The 19771-nt window shown below is 36.0% G+C and overlaps 1 protein-coding gene across 1 annotated transcript; it reads right to left on the bottom strand.

Annotated features, from left to right (window-relative positions):
- Positions 1-312: 312 nt before the first annotated feature.
- RIMOC1 (RAB7A interacting MON1-CCZ1 complex subunit 1) lies at positions 313-18290 on the bottom strand. Its single transcript, XM_021670212.2, has 6 exons — positions 18144-18290; positions 14811-14917; positions 12802-12945; positions 11522-11653; positions 10343-10457; positions 313-4907 (listed from the first exon to the last, which is right to left on the bottom strand). The coding sequence occupies exons 1-6, from the start codon at positions 18241-18243 to the stop codon at positions 4624-4626; spliced, it is 882 nt and encodes a 293-aa protein (XP_021525887.2). The 5' UTR covers positions 18244-18290; the 3' UTR covers positions 313-4623.
- Between the last annotated feature and the right edge of the window lie 1481 nt (positions 18291-19771).

The following is a 19771-nucleotide window of genomic DNA, read 5'->3' as shown; positions in this document are numbered from 1 at the left end:
AAAGCACTCTGAACATTAACTTATTTAATCTTAAATATCCTTGAGGTAGGTACTATATTGTGTTAAAAAAATAAGATAATAAGGCACAGGAAGATTAAAGAACTTACAGAGAGTCACACAGTAAATGGCAGGTCTGTGATTAAACTCGGGCCTTCTGGCTCCAGAGCTCAGAATCCTAACCACTATATTACCCATGTTCAAAAGTTATTAGGACCAGAAGAAACAACATTCAGAAGTTAAAATAACAAACTGAGATTATAATAGTTTTAATTCTGATGTAACAGTCGAATATAAAAGAAAACAAGCAACAAGTAGGGGTGTATGGTTTTATTTTTTTAAAAATGTATATGCTCAAAAACAGTTTACTTGGAAATTTTCACTAGAAGAAACAGAAAATATGAAAGAACACCAGCATATATACATAATGCATACTTTAATTGTGGATATATTAAATGCATGTTAATGTAATACTACTGTAACATATCATCTCATTGTTAAAAAAAAAAAAAGAATATAGAGAAGTGAAACTAAAGAACTATAGAATCCTGGATTCTGTGGCAGATGGGGTACCCTTATTTAAGCTAGAAAAGGAGCCCTGGAAAACAGAAAGAGAAATGAGACAAGCAATCTAAAACCAGCATGTTAACCAACTGTGAGTTTATTAAAATGCCATTAAAATGAATCTAAGAATGCCTTTTGACACAGCTCACACTTTAATGAACAGCAGAATTCGCAGCAAGACAGTAAAGTTAGGAATGTAATGTTATTGTGGGGTTTTAGCCATGACCCTCACCTCACTCTACTATATGCAAAAGAAAAGAGAAAAGTCTTTAGTCATGATTTGCACCTTAATCAGCATCAATATTTTCAGTAGACTAAAACCCTGTAAATGCAGCACAGCAGACATCTCTTTAATTAAGTCTAAAAGCCTAGTTAACATCAAAAAATTCATATTGGGAAAGAACCATACAAATTTAAGGACTGTGAAGAGTCCTTTAACAGAGTTTTGGTAACCACAAGAGAATTCAAACCGAAGAGAAACCCCAAGTGTAAAAAATTCAACAAGGCCTTTTGGTATCACTTAACCATTAGCAAAATCCATACTGGAGAGAAACCCTTTATGTGTAGCTGAAATGATAAGGTCTTAAGTAGTGACCCATTCCTTAATTCAGTATCAGAACTTCTATAGGAAAGAAACTTTATGAATGTACTGAATATGCAAGGTATATAACCAAAGGAGGGAAATTTGAAGACACAAATGCTAAAGCAGTAGACAGTTCCCAAACACCCCTAAATATGATGGCATCCCACCCCTCTCTCATCACACTAGCCCATTACCCTAATTTATTCTTCTTCATGGTACTCATCACTTGACACTCTCTATAATACATTTATTATTTAAAATGCTTTGTCTAACTTCCTCCACTAGAATACAAGCTCTGAAACAGGAAGGGGTGGTTACAAAGCTATATCCTCAGTGTCTAGGATAAAATCTGGCACATGGCAAGCATACAATAGTTGTTGAGTGAATTTAGTGTAGTACTTTCCTTATGTGGGGTATTTGGTACTGTGAGGTTACTTCATTCTAACTGAATTATTTAGCAGGCTTTAACATATACAAGAATGTGTTCATTATTTTATAATACACCAGAGTAAAAAGCATTTTAACTGCTATAGTCTACAAATTATTCTCCAACTGTGTAGGGGGTGGAAAGTTGTACAAAAAGCACCCGGTATTACCCTCATAATTGTACCAACCAGTGAGACCAAGTGGTCTACAAGGATTACGAAGGCAAAATGGAAGTTTCCAACTTCATAAGAGAAAGTTCTCTTTCCTCAGGTTCAGAATCTGAATACTCCTCTCAAGACAATATATATATATCCCTATATGCCTTGTCAGCCACTGGTATAGAGGGCATGGCAGTTTGGAATCCAATAGCGACAACCTTTTTGTGCAAAGTTTGCCATTTAGAATCATGCCTCATTAATTCAGAAACATTACTAAGGGTCTACCATGCACTATGTATACCGGGAAATTTTTAAAATATGGAGTTTACCAACTATAAATAAAATAATTACAAAGCAATGTGATCAGTGTGATAACATGGGAGGGGAAGAGTAAAGAACCAGAACAAAGGAGCATCTAATTTGACTGAAAAGGGCTGAAAAAAGCCCAAGAAAACAGAATCACTGAAGCTGAGTCTTAAAAAGTAGGTAGGTATTCACTTGATCACAAAGAAGGATGTAGAAGTAATGATGTCTGCAAGTCTACTGAGGTTGAAAACACACAAAGTACATTTGGGGAAGAATTGGACGTCCTTGAATTGATCAGGATTCTCTAAAAAGAGGGACAGACTATGGTTCTAAAAACCATATTAAAAATAATTTAAATCTTTATACTTAGAAAGCACAAAGGTATTTTCATAATAAAACCTGCTAAAATGCTAAGTTAAATAAAAAATCTTAGCTGTGTAAGGATAAGCAAGGGCTCTGGGGCAGGAATTGAGAGATTCCCCTTGCCACAAAGGCTCTATCAGAATTTTTTTAATTAAGTCTGCTTTACTGATAAAGCAGACTGGATTTTAACTGTTTGAGCAACAATGAACTAGAACATGATTATACAGGATGACTACAGAGACATGGCTGAGAAGGTAAGCATTCTGTGTTGCTCTGATCTGTGGACGATCCCCAAAAGAGAAAACTTATAAAGCAGAAAGGATTTTATATAAAAGACAAGGACTTGATGTTTGGACACATTGCATTTAAAATTACTATGGGATGTCTAAGTGAAGACATTTGATAGGTAGTTAGATACAAGGTTTAGAGAGCAAGAGAGAAGCCAGGATACGAGTTACAGGTTTGAGACTCAGTCTGATATTACAGGTGGTAAAAGAAGCCATGGCTATGAATAACATTGTATAAAATATGTAAAGTAAAAAAAAAAGAGAGGAAAAAAAATCTAGTGAAGATCAATATCTAAAAGGTAGGCAGAAAGTAAGACACCACAAGGGAAATAAGGGAGACAGCAGAGATGAAACCAACCTCTAGCACAGAGTAGCCTTTGATAGGAGGCAGGCAAGCTCTTTTCCTCTAAAACAAGGAAAAATGAATAAAGTTGGTAAACACAAGTTGACCTCTTCATGGTCTCAATTTTCTGTCCAATAGGAGGAAGAGCCATATGCTAGAGGAGGGGCAGAGGGCCTAAGGAAAGTAATGAAGTTTGGCTCAGCCACAGCGGGAAATGGGACAGAGGCCACCCTAGTAACAAACAGAAGGTTTAATTTGAGGGTTTTTCTAAGGCTGAAGCGAGACATTTGTAGTGATTCCACTGAAGGACTACCCTTGAAGAACTCAGCATTCCAGAAAAGATAGATAATAAACAGGATTAATCTGATGTTGAGGGCTTGGAGAAGAACTAGACTAAAAGACTAGGGGAAGAAGTGGTGAGATTAGTTCATATAGTGCCCCATAAAGCTGAAGGTGGATAGGAAAGCAAGCCTGAAAGGGGCTAACAGTTTAGGAGGAAGGGGAGCAGTCAAGAAAAGGGAGTGAGAAGGAACTGAAGAATGTGGAACAAGCATAAAAGGAGAGAAAAGTCAATAAAACAAGGAAGTAAAAAAACTGAAAAGAGGGCAGTTATCAGTTACTGAAATTTTACCAAAAAGAGAAACTCATGATGGTGACATTCCAAGTGAGACTGCAGGAGTAAGCTGCTGGAATGTGATAAAGTCACTGAGGCAGAAATCCAAGATATCAGCAAGGTATCAGAAAGATCATCCCAAGATGAGGTAGACAGAAAGACCATAAGCAAGATATCAAGTTAGGCTCTCTGGCCTTTAACACTCACCCCTATTATTAAAGGCAGAAAATATTAAAAGTTCAGTATGGTATGAAAAGATATGCTATAAAAGCATATGAACTAATGGTAGACTAACCTAACTTGGTTTTGATCTTCATTAGTCACTTGAAAAGCCATGCATTTTCTTTTAAACAATAGAAAAATAATTTTTAAATTTTTATAAAATGCCTAAAGGAAGTAAAAATTTTAAATACAATTAGTAGTACATGGCAAAATAATTAAACACAATGATTCCTTTGTGAGATCTTTTATTATTTACCTTTATTGAAAATGGAATCTGAATATTAGTCATAATCTTTCATTTTGCCTACATTTATATCCATAGTATGTATTCAAAGCAATGAGGTAACTTGACTTTAATTTCTGAGGCATGGCAAACTTCAAGAGAGGGAGATTAAAAAATAATCTAAAGATGATAAAAATGGTAAACTTGTGTTACATATACCATAATAAAAAAATAATCTAAAGTAATAGAAAAAATCTTTGTAAAGCGAAATTGAGTTACTCCTCATTATTAGTGACATAACATCTGTATTTCAAGGTGAGTTTGAACACTTTAGAAATTAAAGAATCATCCCTTCATAGGTTTAAGAATATATAATGAAAAAGATGGATGGCGTTTAAAGAAGGGTACCCAAGCTGCATATCTTTATGCAGTGTAATATTCTCATATCCAGTATCAACATGTCTTTCTTTTTTGGAACTCTCTTTTCCATTTCATGGGTCTTGTTGTTTTTCTATTTGAAAAGGACTAGATGAACTTACTAGTTACAGCGATGATGAAAGAAGTTTAAAATTTGTTTTGCATTCGTTGTATTCCATTCTTGTTCTTTCAGGGGTCCTTCACACACAGATACATACTTTTTCAAGATTTTTTCTCCTACTTCTCGGAAATCCAAGGGTTCCTTTTGTGTAGTGCAGCTTGCTCCAGAAACATCGGCATCCATTTCATGATTTTCTGGTTGCTGATCAGCACAATACTTCGACCCCCAGTAACACATTTCTCCACTGTACATCATAGCCAGCAGATGAATGTCACTAAATATTCCTGGGAAAGTCATTTAGGTTGACAGTTTAGAATTAAAAGCTTAAAAAGAAACCCTAGTTATTAACTAACCTCCAGTAAGTTCCCTTTGTCATTAAGTATTTTCTATTCTCACTTTAACAGTAACACAAAAGCCAAATATGACTAATACATCTTCATTTAATTAGCATTTTTATGTATATTTTACTAGTAAAAGAGGCCCATTACAAAAAGAAAAACAGAGTATCAGAGAATTTTTTTTTAAGAGGACCATAAATGTTTTTGACCTTTTTGGGGTCTGCTAGAACTTCTTCGAGAATCTGATTTAAGGAATAGAATCTCTACCAAGATATACACCCCAAATTCTGCTGACAATTTCAGAGTACTTATAAACTGGGGTATGCTCTAGGATCATTCATATAGTTACAGTCAAATATCCTAGACCTCCTATATTTCTCTAAAAGTCTAAGAAATTATCATGCATAACCATGCCTGAGAGTCCATATAATTTTAAATTATTAAAGATGTTAAATTATTTCCAAGATGCTTTGTATTACCAGAAAAAAAGAGAATACGCTGCAGAATTTTCATCAAATGTTGAACACATTCTTCTTATGGGTAGCTTTTCCAGTAGGCAATTATATAATTAAAACATTTATGGTGCATAAAGTATATTAATTTGGCAGAAAGACAAATAAACCTAGAATAAAAAAAGATCTGGGTATAAATTACTGGCTTTGTGTCTTTGGGCAAGTCACCAAAGCTCTTTGAATCTCAGGTTTTAAATCTGAGAAACGAGTTCACATCCCCTACTTAATTCATGGAATTTTCTTAAAGAACATATGAAATAAAAATGTAACTTCTTAAAGTTATTAAAGTAAAAATAAATGATGTATTCTAATGTACTTCTGTGATTAGAAAAGGTTACTTCAAATAAATGAGTAACATAATTTTAGATGGTCACCTAATATGATTCAACAAAAGTGACCTATGAGGGTACTGGATATGAATAATTCAACTTTCAAAATGGTGGTAGTTTCTGTTTTGAATCCACTGCCCGCTTTTTAAAGTATCAAAATTTGTTCCTACAGTTTTCACCTTCACTTCACCTCAATTTCTGCTTATAAAGAGTAGCAACAGAAACAACAGGTTCATCAGAATAACTGAATGACTGGTGATATGGTTTGGCGGTGTGTCCTCATCCAAATCTCATTTTGAATTGTACCCCATAATTCCCATGTGTTGTGGGAGGGTACTAGTGGGAAACAACTGAATCACGGGGGTGGTTTCCCCCATACTGTTCTCTTGGTAGTGACTAAGTCTCAAGAGATCTGATAGTTTCATAAGGGGTTTCCCTTTCACTTCTCTCTCATTCTCTATTGCCACCACCATGTAAGAAGTGCCTTTTGCCTTCCCCCATGATTGTGAGGCCTCCCAGTCACGTGGAACCGTTGAGTCCATTAAACCTATTTTGTCTTCACAGTCTTGGGTATGTCTTTATCAGCAGTGTGAAAATGGACTAATACAAATGGCTATATGATAAACAGTGGTTCTCAAAATTTTGCCTGCATTTGAATTACCTGGTGGATTTACTAAAATGCCGATTACTGCCCTGCCCCTCCAGTTTCAGACTGAGACATGGGGTTGGGTTTATGAATTTACATTTTTTAAGTTAATTCCTAAAACCTAGGGTGATGCTGATGCTGCTGTTCCATGGACACTTTCAAAATAACTGCATTAAAATAAAGGAAGAGATGAACAAGGTAAAAAGTAGACACCTTCTTCTTCTTCTCTATTCCCACAAGGGGTCCACTACTCTATAGATACAGGCTTTTTGCTTCTATGAATTTTCCCTGATATTTTCTTTTGCCGTTAATATTTATCATTGTTTTACAATAAAACATTTCACTTTACATTGTGGATGCCCTTGGTAAACACATGTTAACAGAAGGAAGGCACATGTGACATGGGGAGGTAGGGAAAGGGAACGAAGATAATCCATTAAAGGAGAGGGCAGAAAAGATAACTTTCACAGAAAAAAACAGGTGGCCAGATTGCCATCTTCTGGGAGCATGATGTACAAATCTGCCTACATCCTAACAATTTAGGGAGCTTACTAAAAATAGAATCCTGGTCTTCATATAGTGAATCAGAACTTGCATAGGTTACACAAAAATCTGCATTTAAAATTTTTTGATACATCCTATTTGCTCATATTTAGGAGTACATGTGAAATTTTGTTACATACATAGAGTATGTAATGATCAAGTTTGGGTATTTAGGGTATCCATCACCCAAATACCATTTCTATGTGTTGGGTACATTTCAAGTCCTCTCCCCTAGCTATGTTGAAAAACATAGTGTGTTGTTACTTATAGCTACTCTGCTATCACACATCAGAACTTATTCCTTCTCTCTAACTATATGTTTGTACCCATTAACCCAATCTCTCTTCGTCATCCCCCTCCCACTCATACATCCTTCTGTGATACCAGTGCCAATTTGTAGGGGAGGGAGGGTCCTTGATGGTATTAAGAAGGGCATAAACCAAGGGTGTAAAAGTTGGACAGTTTTTTGGTTTACCCCCATTTGATTCCAGCTTTATTCTGACAAGGCAATTTTTATAAGCCTTTCATCTGATAAGGCCATGTCCAAAGATTAAAATTCTCTGGCCCCACTTCACAGAAGAATGAGGCTCAGAGGTGACATACAAGAGCTTATTGCAAAAAATTTAACGATATGCAGATAATGTCTAAACAACATGATTATCTTACCTTAGAAAAAGTAACAAAAACCATACACAGTTTTGAGTTTTATCTAAAAATAGGTTAATTATCACCAAGATATAGCCACAAAAAATTTGATGTCTCATATAGAACTTTTCTCCCTAAATATTAAGAATTATTCAGAACTGTATTTTAGATTGACTAAAAAAAATAATTTGAGCCTCTCCAACAGGGACTTAGGAGTAATTCAGCCTATAAATTGTAGGTTTCCTGGCTTCAAATCTAATCATCTTCAGATAGATACATTTGGGCAAAGCAATCTTTTTTTTTCCCCCGCCTCATTCAGGGTCCCACTATGTTACCCAGGCTAGATTGCAGCTATGTGATCACAGCTCACTGCAGCCTCAAACTCCTGGGCTCAAATGATCCTCCCGCCTCAGCCTACTAAGTAGCTGGAACTACAATCACGCATCACCACACCTGGCTAATTTTTTTTTTTTTTAAAGTTTTTGCAGAGATGAGGTCTCACTATGTCTTGAACTCCTAGCTTTTCTCAAGCGATCATCCTGCCTTGGCATCCCAAAGGAGGCAAACTTCTTTAGATGAGAAGAAGCTGACACCACAAGAGGACTGAGGACTGTATGCAGCAAAACTGCTGTGGTGCCTGTACTGATTCTTTTTGCCTGGAAAATGCTACCCTATCTGACCCTTTTAATTCCCTTCTTGAAGAGGCAACTGAAGCTAGGAGCTAGTAAATTCAAAGTATGACAAAGAGATGGCACCAATATTACATGCTTCCTGAAGAAAAAATTCCAGGCTATGAGAGTATCTTACTTTATAACTAGAAATGGGAGAATGAGGAAAACAGGTGATTTATGCCATTCTCTTTGGTTCTAAACGAGCTTTAGTGCCTACCGTCACCTTTTTTCTTTTAAAGTGTACCACATTAAGAATTCAATTTAATCAGTCCACATGGGTAAATATAAGTTTTTAAAAAGCCATTTTCAAATGCCTCTAATTGGTTCCTAGTTATCTGAAATAACTAATAACTAGTCATACTTGCCATAAATACATCAAATACGCCATGTTAATCAAAATGCCATGCCCACTGAGGGAGCTTTTTGTATTCACAATAAGTTGTTTTAGAATAAAATATTTGCCTAAATGAACAGAAAATAATAACTTTTGGACATCATGTTAATAACACTTAAATCACTGTTCTTTTTCTATGAAATGCTTTCAAATACAAAAATCCTGAAGAGGCTAACAAAGAAACAGGAAGAATTAAAACATATTTAAAATTCTAGAATTTTTCCAAAGAGACATTCTAATTATTCTTCATATTTCATTTTTTTTCCATTCAAATTTCAGATGAAATATAAAAGAAGAAAGTTTACACGTGTGATCTAATGTTACTTGCAGCTATTTGACTTTGAGCAATTCACCTGGTTTACCTGGATCTCAGTTCCTCCATTTATAAGGAGATGGTAAAAGTAAGTGATTCTTCTCTCTCCACACACAAGTCTAAAACCCAGATGATGTTCTATAATCAGTTCCTAGAATTTTCAACTACACAGATGCTTGTGGCAGAAATTTATAATTGCCAACCAGTATTCATTCTCCCCATACCTTTTTCTTAGTAAAGAACCTTAATTTTATTTGGGATGGCAATGTATCAGGTTAAGGACTATACTCCCCAGGTTTTCTTATAGCTGAGTAAAGTCATCTGATTAAATTCTGGCCAGTGAAATGGAGGTTTTAAGAAACTTCTGAGAAGGATGGTCTGAAAAAACAGACTTGGCTGAAATTCCCTTTTGCAATTCCTGTAGCCTGAAACAGATTGAAGGAGCTCTAGGAACATCTTGGGATACTGAGAATAAAAGCAATGTCCTAAACAGAGATTATGTATTCTATATAAAGTGCCTCCCCATGAAGAGGGGGTCTGGTTCTAAAGATGAATGGAGGAAAAAGGTAAGAACATGATGAGATAGAGCCACTGTACCTGCTCTGGAACCTTTTCTATGTGAAAGATCACTAAATGTCTACCTTGTTTAAAAGTTACTTTCAGTCAGTTATAAGTAGCCAAATCTAGTTCTCATAAAATGTTGACTGGGGCTTGATATGCTTTGCCTCTGTGTCCCCACCCAAATCTCATCTTGAATTATAATCTCCAGTGTTGAGGGAGGAACCTGGTGCAAAGTGACTGGATCATGGGGGTGGTTTCTTCCATGCTGTTCTCATGATAGTGAGTGAATTCTCACGAGCTGATGGTTTTATAAATGATAGTTTTTCCTGCACTCACACATGCTCTCTTACCTGCTACCATGTAAGACTTGCCTGCTTCCCCTTCCACCATGATTGTAAGTTTCCTGACACCTCCCCAGCCATGTGGAACTGAGAGACAATTAAACCTCTTTTGTTTATAAATTACCCAGTCTCAGGTAGTATCTTTATAGTAGTGTGAAAGCAAACCAATACAGGGCTGTGTGAGGACGCAGAATGAGTAAAAGGAACACAATACATAACTTCCAAAATTATTAAACACAAGGGATTAGAAGTATATTTCTGTATTACATCAAAAAAATTAATCTTTGAATTTTTTATAAGCCCTTTTATTACTTACTACTTTTTTTTGTCTATAATCTACCTTGACATTTATTTAAATCTAACAAACTTCCTAAAATCTTAAGAAGCTTTAAATCGCTTAGAAAATTTAATGAGAGATCACATTACCTGCACTCAGTAATTTAGCTGTGTCTAGGTCCTGGAAAGAAACTCCTTCATTTAACTGGATAGGACATCGATAATTTAGCATCTGTAGCAAGTAACTGATTCCATCAACAAGGTACTAAATAAAAGTCAAAGCCAAAGAATTGAAAGTATTATATGCAGAGATGTATAAACTTCAAATATTAATATTTTCCATTCTTTAATCAAGAGAAAATGGGTTCATATACAGACACAGCTTACAGCTATATTTCAATGGTATAAAGACCCAACATCCCAAGACTTTGCTAATATAAATATACCCCTTGACACAGGGCATGGTGGCACTTTGGGAGTCTGAAGTGGGTGGATCATGAGGTCAGGAGTTCAAGACCAGCCTGACCAACATGGTGAAACCCCATGTCTACTAAAAATACAAAAATTAGCCGGGTGTGGTGGTGCGTGCCTATAATCCCAGCTATTCGGCAGGCTGAGGCAGGAGAATCACTTGAACCTGGGAGGCAGAGGTTGCAGTGAGCTGAGATCAGGCCACTGCACTCCAGTCTGGGCGACAGAGCAAGACTCCGTCTCAAAAAAAATAAAATAAAATAAAGATAATAAAGATGTGCTCAACAACAATGTGTTAAAAACATGTATATACTTATAATTTAGAAATATTACAAACAAACTTTTATATCTGCAAGTGTGGCCTCCCATTTCCAATCCCACCTAAATTGTATGTACATTTAACTCAAGTTAGAATCCTTAGTGATATAATACTAAGACTTATATTTTGGATTTAATGATTTGGTGATAATAGTCAAGTGAATCAGAAGGCTACAATTTTCTAGGAGCAGGGTCATGTGAGTTCCTTAGAAGTGATCTGCTGACAGGCTCACAACCAAGTGTTTTCTTCAGGTCAAAAGTTTTCTAGAAGTTTAGAAATTAATATAGTTTATCTTATATTTAAAACAATATAAATCCTTAAAAAAAAAGAACTTCACAGATTACAAAGTACTTTCACATGTTATCTGATTTAGTCTTCAGAACAATCCCAATTTATTTATGATTACCCAGCTAGTAAATAAAAGCTCTAGAACACAAACCCAGACCCTTTGATCCATTACTCTTAGTACTATAACAAAGATAGCTTTTTGAAACCTATAAATGTCAACAATAAAAAGTATGTAAGGAATGTCTTCTTACCTTTTTAAGCAAACTGGATTTTCTCAAGAGCCACTCTCTTCTTTTGGTCAGAGAATGGCAATACATATACAGCAGAGCTCCTCGTCTCCAAGAGAGACATTCCAGTAGCTCGTCCCCAAGCAAATTGCAGTGCTGAAACACAAAAAAGACATGTTAAAAAGAGAAACTGGATGTCTGTAAAAGTTGAAGTTATATTTCAAAAATTCAGCAATTAAAAATATTCTCACATCACAAAATGTGCCTTTGGTTTAGTTACTTGCACAGGGAGGCCTTACTTTCAATTGTAAATATGCAAGTCTATTAATACATGAAAATTAAAATACTTCAATTTACAAATAGTTTTACAAAATAATTTTAAAAATATTTTTACTAGCAAATTCCCCTAACATATTTGCAATATAAGCAGTCATCATCTCATTTAAAAGGTAACTTTTCAGAAATACATTACTTAAATTAAGATCATATCTATGTCTATTACTGCTTGAATAAAATAATGAAAATGTATACACAAAAATTATTTTAATAAATTAAAATTTTTACAGTGGTTTGTCATTTAAATCTGGGGATAATGTTTCCACAGCCTCCCCTGATAAATAAATAGAGCAAAAAATACATCTAAGTAGATAATCAGCAGCATGTTAAAGATGAAAAATTATTTGTTTGAAAGAGTATCCAGGACTAGAGATAAAAAATCATAGAATTATCCAAATAGAGATGACAGTACAAAGCCTGTGAATAGGTTGTCAAGCAAAGAGAGAATAGATACTATCAGTGATGAAAGAGACATCCTTGGCTAGTACCTGTGCTACTAGAATGGAAGGCAGGAAAGTTGCTGGCAAAAGAGCAAGAGAAAACATTTCAGAGAGGAAGAAGTGGAAAAGTAGCATGCAGGGTCTCAGAGGAAAGGGGTGATCAATACTAAGAAGGGCAGCAAAGATTTGAAAGGATAAGGACTGTAAGGACAACAGATGTGGTAATTAGATTAATAGTGACCTTCAAGGAAACAGCATCTGCAAAAGTAAAGGGAGTTGAAATTGGAGTATCTATGTTTAAAAAATGATTAGGCACTGTAATTATAATTCTATTATACAAATATTCTGACATACATTTAGTAAAATATCATATTTTTGTTGCGACATTGGTCTGAAGTGTTAAGTCCCTCCGCCAATCTTAATTTAAGAAACAAAGACACAATCAAGAAGAAAAACTACAGACTCCAAAGAGCAGGACAGCAAGAACCAGCAATATTCCACCATAATTAACAGGAATGAAAAACTTACTTTTGGATGCATATTATTTTCCTTAACTAAAATTTCTGGTTCTGAAAGAAAACTGATCAGCTCTTTTACTTTCTGTGAAGAGTCTTCAGGAAAATCTTCATCTACTAGTTTGTTCTCTTCAAAATATGTCATGTCCAAAATAGCCTTAAAAAAAAAAGGTATATATCAATGATTTAAACTTAAAAAAACAATTCTTACAGTTTAACCTTGCACATATAGGTGCTTTATTACACATTTAAATCTTCTAGCTCAGTATGTAACTTTGAACAGCAGGCAAAATGTCTAGATGTAAATATAACTTGAAAAAGATTTTAAAGAAAATTTCATAGGTATTTTACTAAAGTGCTGAATTAATGTTTCTTTCAGTCAAAAAAGAAAATGGAGCTTTGTTTTAATTAATGGAATTTAATCATGTATAAAATTATGAAAAATATAATTATTATATTCTGCTATTTATATAATCCCTGAAAATTTTCCAAATGTCTGATATAACAAGTTAAGGTTACCACCTCTAGTTTTGAACTTTCAAAGGATTTATTTGTTTTCCCAAATACAGAGCCAGCATTAGGGTCATACGTATTCTGCCACCCAATATAGGAAGCATATCATCAACATATGCAATTCAAACACTAAGTCCCCAATATTCCTAAACACTAGAGATCCTGTTAAAGCATATTAAAACTCCCCAATCCTTTTTACTTTTTTAATCTATTGAACTAAGACTAAGGAAACTGGGTTCTAGTGTCATTTCTACAACTAATCACTTAACTAACCAAAGACAGGTCAATTTATCTCTTTTGAGCCTCATTTTCTTAATTGGCTAAGTGATAAGTTGGACTAAAACACCTTTCAAAGCTCCTTGTTGGAGTATGAAATTAATTAACATACGTAAAGTACTAGAAACGTTACCTAGCACCCAGTTAGTACCACTTAAGCGGTAAGTGTTATTGTGTGAAAGGCCTAAGCCAGTAAGGAGAGATCATCATCTTATGAAAGGTGATCTGTTGATTTAAAACCATAAATACAGTTTAAGAGGATCTGGAAAATTTAAACCTGTATCTTACTTACTAGAATAAGGTCTTTTGCCTTATTCTAGTAAGTAAGTTAAAATGTTTAGAACACTCTTATGTGAAAAAAAATGAGATGACATACAACATATGCAGACAAGCACAGTCTTCTGAAAGGAAAGAAAGCCAAGCAAAATACCTGCCAAACCTAAACAGTTCTCTCTGGTTTCAGTAGCTGTTAGGCTCACTCAGCCATGATATTTGGAGGCAAAAGCTATCTTTAGAAACTTCCTAACAGGAAGAACAGTACCAGGCATTTAAGTGCTATAAATGGGCACTTTGGAAGGCTAAGTTTACTGCACTTTCTGTAACCACATCCGTTTTGTTACCTCTTAGCAATCCAAAAAGGACATATGAGTATATTCTATCAACTACAAAGTGCTATATAAATGTTAGCTACTATAACAAAATTATATTTCTTGATGTTAGCATGCCTCAGCAGCATTTCAGAAAACCAAGAAAAAAAGGTGTTGGCCACGCAGCAGCCTAATTTTGAAAAGAAAGTTAAAAAAAGGGAGTGAAGAGAAAAATTGCATAGATTTGCATGACACTAGCAGGGGGAATATTATTGAGAATCCTAGGGAAAGTAAATTTCAGGGGAAAAAAAAGGGTTCTTATATATTCCCCTACGCCCTCTGAAACTTTCAAGAGATTGGACATTGCAAATACTAGTGTTCTGTTCAATTATCTCTAAAGGAAAACCATTCTGTTATCTGTAAGATTTTTTTCCTGACTTTTCTTATTGACACATTTAATAAATCTTACTTCTTTGCATACTGTCTCAAAGTTTCAAGTTTTTGCGCTTTATTCATAGTTTTTTGAACAAAATTAAACACTTGAAATACGGAATAAACTGATTTTGTTTTACTTAAACTTGGAGTCAACGATCTAAATAAACAACCTGCCCTCATAAAATGCCAGAGTCCATATCTCTCTCAGTACCTGTGTGTAAAGTTCTAGAAGATTTGATGGATTTGAACATTCTTTCTCTTCTCCACACAGGAGTTTCAATTTTTCTAATGCTGCAGAGGCCCGAATTAAAAAGTGATCTATGAGAAATAAAAAGATGATGATTACTTCACATAGTTCAGAGTGTTAAACAAACAGATTACGTATCAAGATGAAATGAATGAAACGATAAGATGAAATAATATTATGGCATATCGAGAAACAGTATTTAAGTAAAAATATCTTATCTAACACATGAAATGTGTAATGCCTAAACCTAATTAAGTAAATTTATCATGAAAATTTATTCTAGAAAGCAAAATACTGAGAACTTTCTAGATTCACTGTTGCCATTTGTTAAATGCAGTCTGATAATGCACTCAAAATATTTAAACAAATTAAAAACTTACTGAAATATACAAATAATATATATAAATCTACAGAAAGGGCTTCCACTGAAAACTTATAATTTCATAAATGAAGTTGTAAATGTTATCCAAAAGGCCATGATTGACCAAATCGAATTCCTTATAAAATGCCAGCGTTATGAGCAATTATAACTTTATCATAATTGTTTATAATTAAAATTACATAATGTAGCTTCATTGTTAATTCTTTTAAAAACTTAGAAATGAAACAAATTACCTCAATTCCTCAAAACCTGGAAGAAAAGGAACTATACTTATGATTAAGTCCTCTAATCACAACTCACCCTCCCTCTGCCTTCACCATCTCCTGATTTTTTTCCCTTTCTCTAATGTCATAATCCCTTTGTTGCCTCTATGATTTCACGTTGTCTTATGCGTCCACTCTGAGGCACTATTCACGATTTTGCAGCACTTCAATGTAGTCAAATTTAGATACACCTACTATCAAGACACTAAACTCGCTGAGTTTGCCTCTCTGTGGTTCCCTTTTGAAATACATTCTGATATTCTAACATATATCCCTTTCTTCTTCATGGGCCAATGAACAGATAGTGTAGCATTTGGTGTAGGCCTACCTGATCCAGTCTCAGGAATTACACAGACAGATAAGTTGTTTCAGTGCTGGAGCAAAAGCACCATCAGGTTATGTCTGTTGGCAATCACGTGACTGCTGCCTTAAGACTTCTCAGGTAAAGCCTGAGACTGGATTTTGATTGCTGTAACAACCACTTTGACTTCAGTTGAAATCTACTTCTTAGCATTGTCTTCCCACCTCTCATTAGCCCAGAAGTGACATCCACACAACCTAGAAAAGTATTCTACTATAAACTGAAATTGTATGGAATATAACACTCCTTTGGGGCTCCTTTAGAGAGTATGTTGATATTTTTTTTAACTTGCAAGATTATTTTCAATGTAAAGATTTGTATTGAATTTACTAAACCATTACTGAAAGAGTATGTCACATAAACTCATGACATAATTACTGGGGGAGGGAGTGGTGGCATAACTCACATTTTGGAAAAGCCCCATAAAATGCAGTATTTTTACTAGAATTATTTAGTCAAAGTAACGACGGGCAAGACAAAAGATGACAGATTCTTACAAAATCTCTGGAAAAACTCCCTCATGACATACTTCCATATAGTAAACAGATTATGCTTGCACAATGAGAAATAAATTAACAAAAATTGGCTAGAAATTTAAAAATGCATTCTTAGATGAAATAATATCTGGCTTTATCTCATCTAATTTGAAGAGGACAGTGGAAACTATCAAACCTCTATACCCTAGTATAAACATATAGTTGTTACATTAAAGAACAAAATTTGAATGTACATTATTCTTGTTGCATGGAAAAAGAATGCCAAATTCAAGTACATGAAATTTTGTTTTAATTAAAGTTCATTAAAAAAATCTTGTAGTATTTTTAAGATTAAACTGATTTCCATGCTGATCAACAGCTCATAATGTGGACCACTAACACTGTCATTTTATTTTAGTAATTTTCAGAAGTATTAAGCCTCCAAACAAGAATTCCATATATAGCACATGACTTTTATTTCCAGGTCTCATTCATTCTAGATTAAAGAAGTCTTCCAAAGGAAATGCAATGGCTTTTTGGTTCAGTGATAAGTGAATAAAAAACATTATTTGGTCTCTTTGGACAGGTTCAAGTGAATCTAGAATTAGAGGTAACTTATATATACTTTCAAGTTAATAGCTGCTACTACCCAAGAATTATTCATGTGAATCCACAGACCAAAATACAAGTCAGCTTCAGGATGGTCTGTAGGTTTTTAAAGAACACACTCCTGACCGGGGTCAGTGGCTCACTCCTGTAATCCCAGCACTTTGGGAAGCCAAGGCGGGCAGAATGCTTGAGCCCAGGAGTTCAGGACCAACCTGGGCAACATGGTGAACCCCGTTTCTACCAAATATACAAAAGTTAGCCGGGCGTAGTGGTGTGCGCCTGGAGTCCCACTAATAGAGGGGATCCAATCTGGGAGACATAAAGGAGATTCTCTGTTTAAAAACAAAACAAAACACTCTTGAGAAAAGATTATCCGGCAAAAAATATTCGTTGAAACTAAGGCATTTCATCACAGACTCTATTTAATAAGAAATTCACCAACTATTCAATCACTTAATACAATGTTCCACTACTGTTTTCCTATGACCCCGATGATGAGTCAGTCCACAAGAATTTTAAAATCTGTACTAATGGCTCAAAACTCAAAAAGGAATAATGTAGATCCTAAATGAGGAGAATTCTACTTAAATTCAGAAGGTTGAGGTAACTCCCTAGCCCAGTTTTTCCTAAGAAAACAGCTTAGACTTTTCCAAAACAAGTATCCCAATACTTAACAGAGCGCTTGTGAGAACTGACATGATGTATGGGACAGAACAGTCTAAATCTCACCAACGTAAAACTCTTCTGTAGAATGCTGTTTCGAATCCAAAACGTAAAACAGAAATTTACAACGCAGCAATGAAAAAGTGGGAACTATTATACATCCCTATTTATCTTTACAGGATGCAAAACCACCATTACTAATTTGAGTATTATCATTCACCTTAGCCATTTATTTAAACTTTTGTATTTTATTTAGATTCTACCCTTTTTCCAGTCGCTACCTAGACAGTTAAGTACAGATCTGGACAGATTTTCCATCGGTTCTGAAAAGGCAGTTTTCGAAGCCAACGCCTTGGCAATGTGAATTCTGGGGAGTGGGCAATCGATGGCGCAGCGGGGATCAGAAGCGACAGACCTCGGGTAGCTACGTGCGGCCTGGGACCCAAAGGAACACAGGCCTTAGCCTCTAGCCCTTATAGTCATCGAGCGCCAGTCCCGAAGCGCAATCTGCCCCGCCCGCCTCCCCCTCCTCCGCTCCCTCACCATCTTCACCGGCAGCTTCGCTAAGTTGCTGTATGTGGGCCTGAGCCAGGTCCCCGAGCTCTTCCACTCGTCTCACCACACTAGAGACTGCGGCCGCCATGGCCACAATCGGCGGGCGCGCCCCGGCCACGTGACGATGTCGGCCTGCAATCACCTGATCCCCCCAGCAAGGGCGGGGCGTAGGGCGGAGCTCGCCTCGTTGGTGGGAGGAGACATCAGTTACGGAAGAGGGCAGGCCTAGACCGGCAAAGGTCATTCCGGGTTATTTTTTCCTCCTGGACTTCCCTTCCCTCCCATAATTCAGAGCAGCAAGGAGACTAGGCGAGAATGTGACGTTAAGGCACGCCCTCCTCTAAGCCAATAGGGAGCCAGCCGTGCCCCTAGGCTGACCCAATGGGAAGTGAGTTCTCTCCGCCTGCCTCCTGGAAGACAGCTTGGTGACGTCTGACTGGCTGGGTGTGAATTGTCGTCCCCTCTCCCGCTTCCCTGTCCGGCGCGGGAGCCACAGTATGGAGGGCAGACGCGAGTGTCTGAAGAAAGGACTGTCATGTTTTGGCTTTGTGGTAAGAAGGTTGCTAAAATCAAGTGATTATAGCCTCCTGATCCGAAACGGAAACCCCATCGGCCCCTCTTGTAGCGCATCCAAGTCTCCGTCCAGATGGGGAATTCCAAACAGTAGTGGAGTTACCAGTCTACGTGGTTGAATATCGCTTTTCTAAATCTGATTTTTAGCAGTCGAGTTCATCTCTGACCTCCCTTGGAGTTCACATTTAAAGAACTTTAGCCATCTTGCTTCCAATGGTACTAAACTCTGCAGCCACAAAACTATTTTCTTTGTCTTTCATTTCAAGACCTTCCCTTAAGGCGGCAATTGTGCATGAGGTTCATTCTCTCAACTGAGAGTTTCAAAGCACTCAGTCAGCAAGTCTAACTTCCACTTTGGATTCCCTGACTGCTTTCTTGCCTCTGGTCAAACAAATCGTTAACTCTGTTTATTCATTTTTCAGTTTGACACACTGTATCTTGAATAATCTCCATCCTATCATTTCTTATGGAAGGTAGTTTTGTTATAATAGAAAATACTAAAAATAGGAGGAAAATGTATTGTAATTTGTAAGTGATTGACCCCAGTGACTTTCTAACTGACTATTGTAACACCAGTTTTTTCTTCTGTCAATTCACCCTAAATATAGAGGACAGGAATCATGTATTCTGTGTCCTTAGTGCTTTATACAGTGCCTGGCACATATGCACTGTTGTCGACAAGCTACATGGCAAACAGATATGATGTGGTCTGTGGGAGCAGACAATTATTCAATTGTTCGGGAATTGTAGGTGAGTAAAACAAGGATCTAAGTATAAACAAGAAGTTGAGAGAAGGCTTTCTTAATAAGAGGTGGAGAAGGTGATAGTTGAAGAGGGGCTGGTGTTGGAAGGTAGAATGGAGAATAATCGTATCTGTACACAAAGGGGGAAAAATAGGGAGAAATTCAAAATGAAAGTAGGGAGCTAGTAATGGATAAAGAAAAGAGCAGAGGGTTACACCTGATGCCTTCTGAATCTTCTACAAGATGTAGAACTAAATGAAAGCTTCAGTCGTTTTCACGAAACTTTTAAAAAAATAACTT

The sequence above is a fragment of the Aotus nancymaae genome, unplaced genomic scaffold, assembly GCF_030222135.1.
Source record: "Aotus nancymaae isolate 86718 unplaced genomic scaffold, 86718_ANA_hifiasm-v0.15.2.pri h1tg000014l, whole genome shotgun sequence".
Taxonomy (NCBI): domain Eukaryota; kingdom Metazoa; phylum Chordata; class Mammalia; order Primates; family Aotidae; genus Aotus; species Aotus nancymaae.
This window is presented reverse-complemented; position numbering and strand designations above follow the sequence as displayed.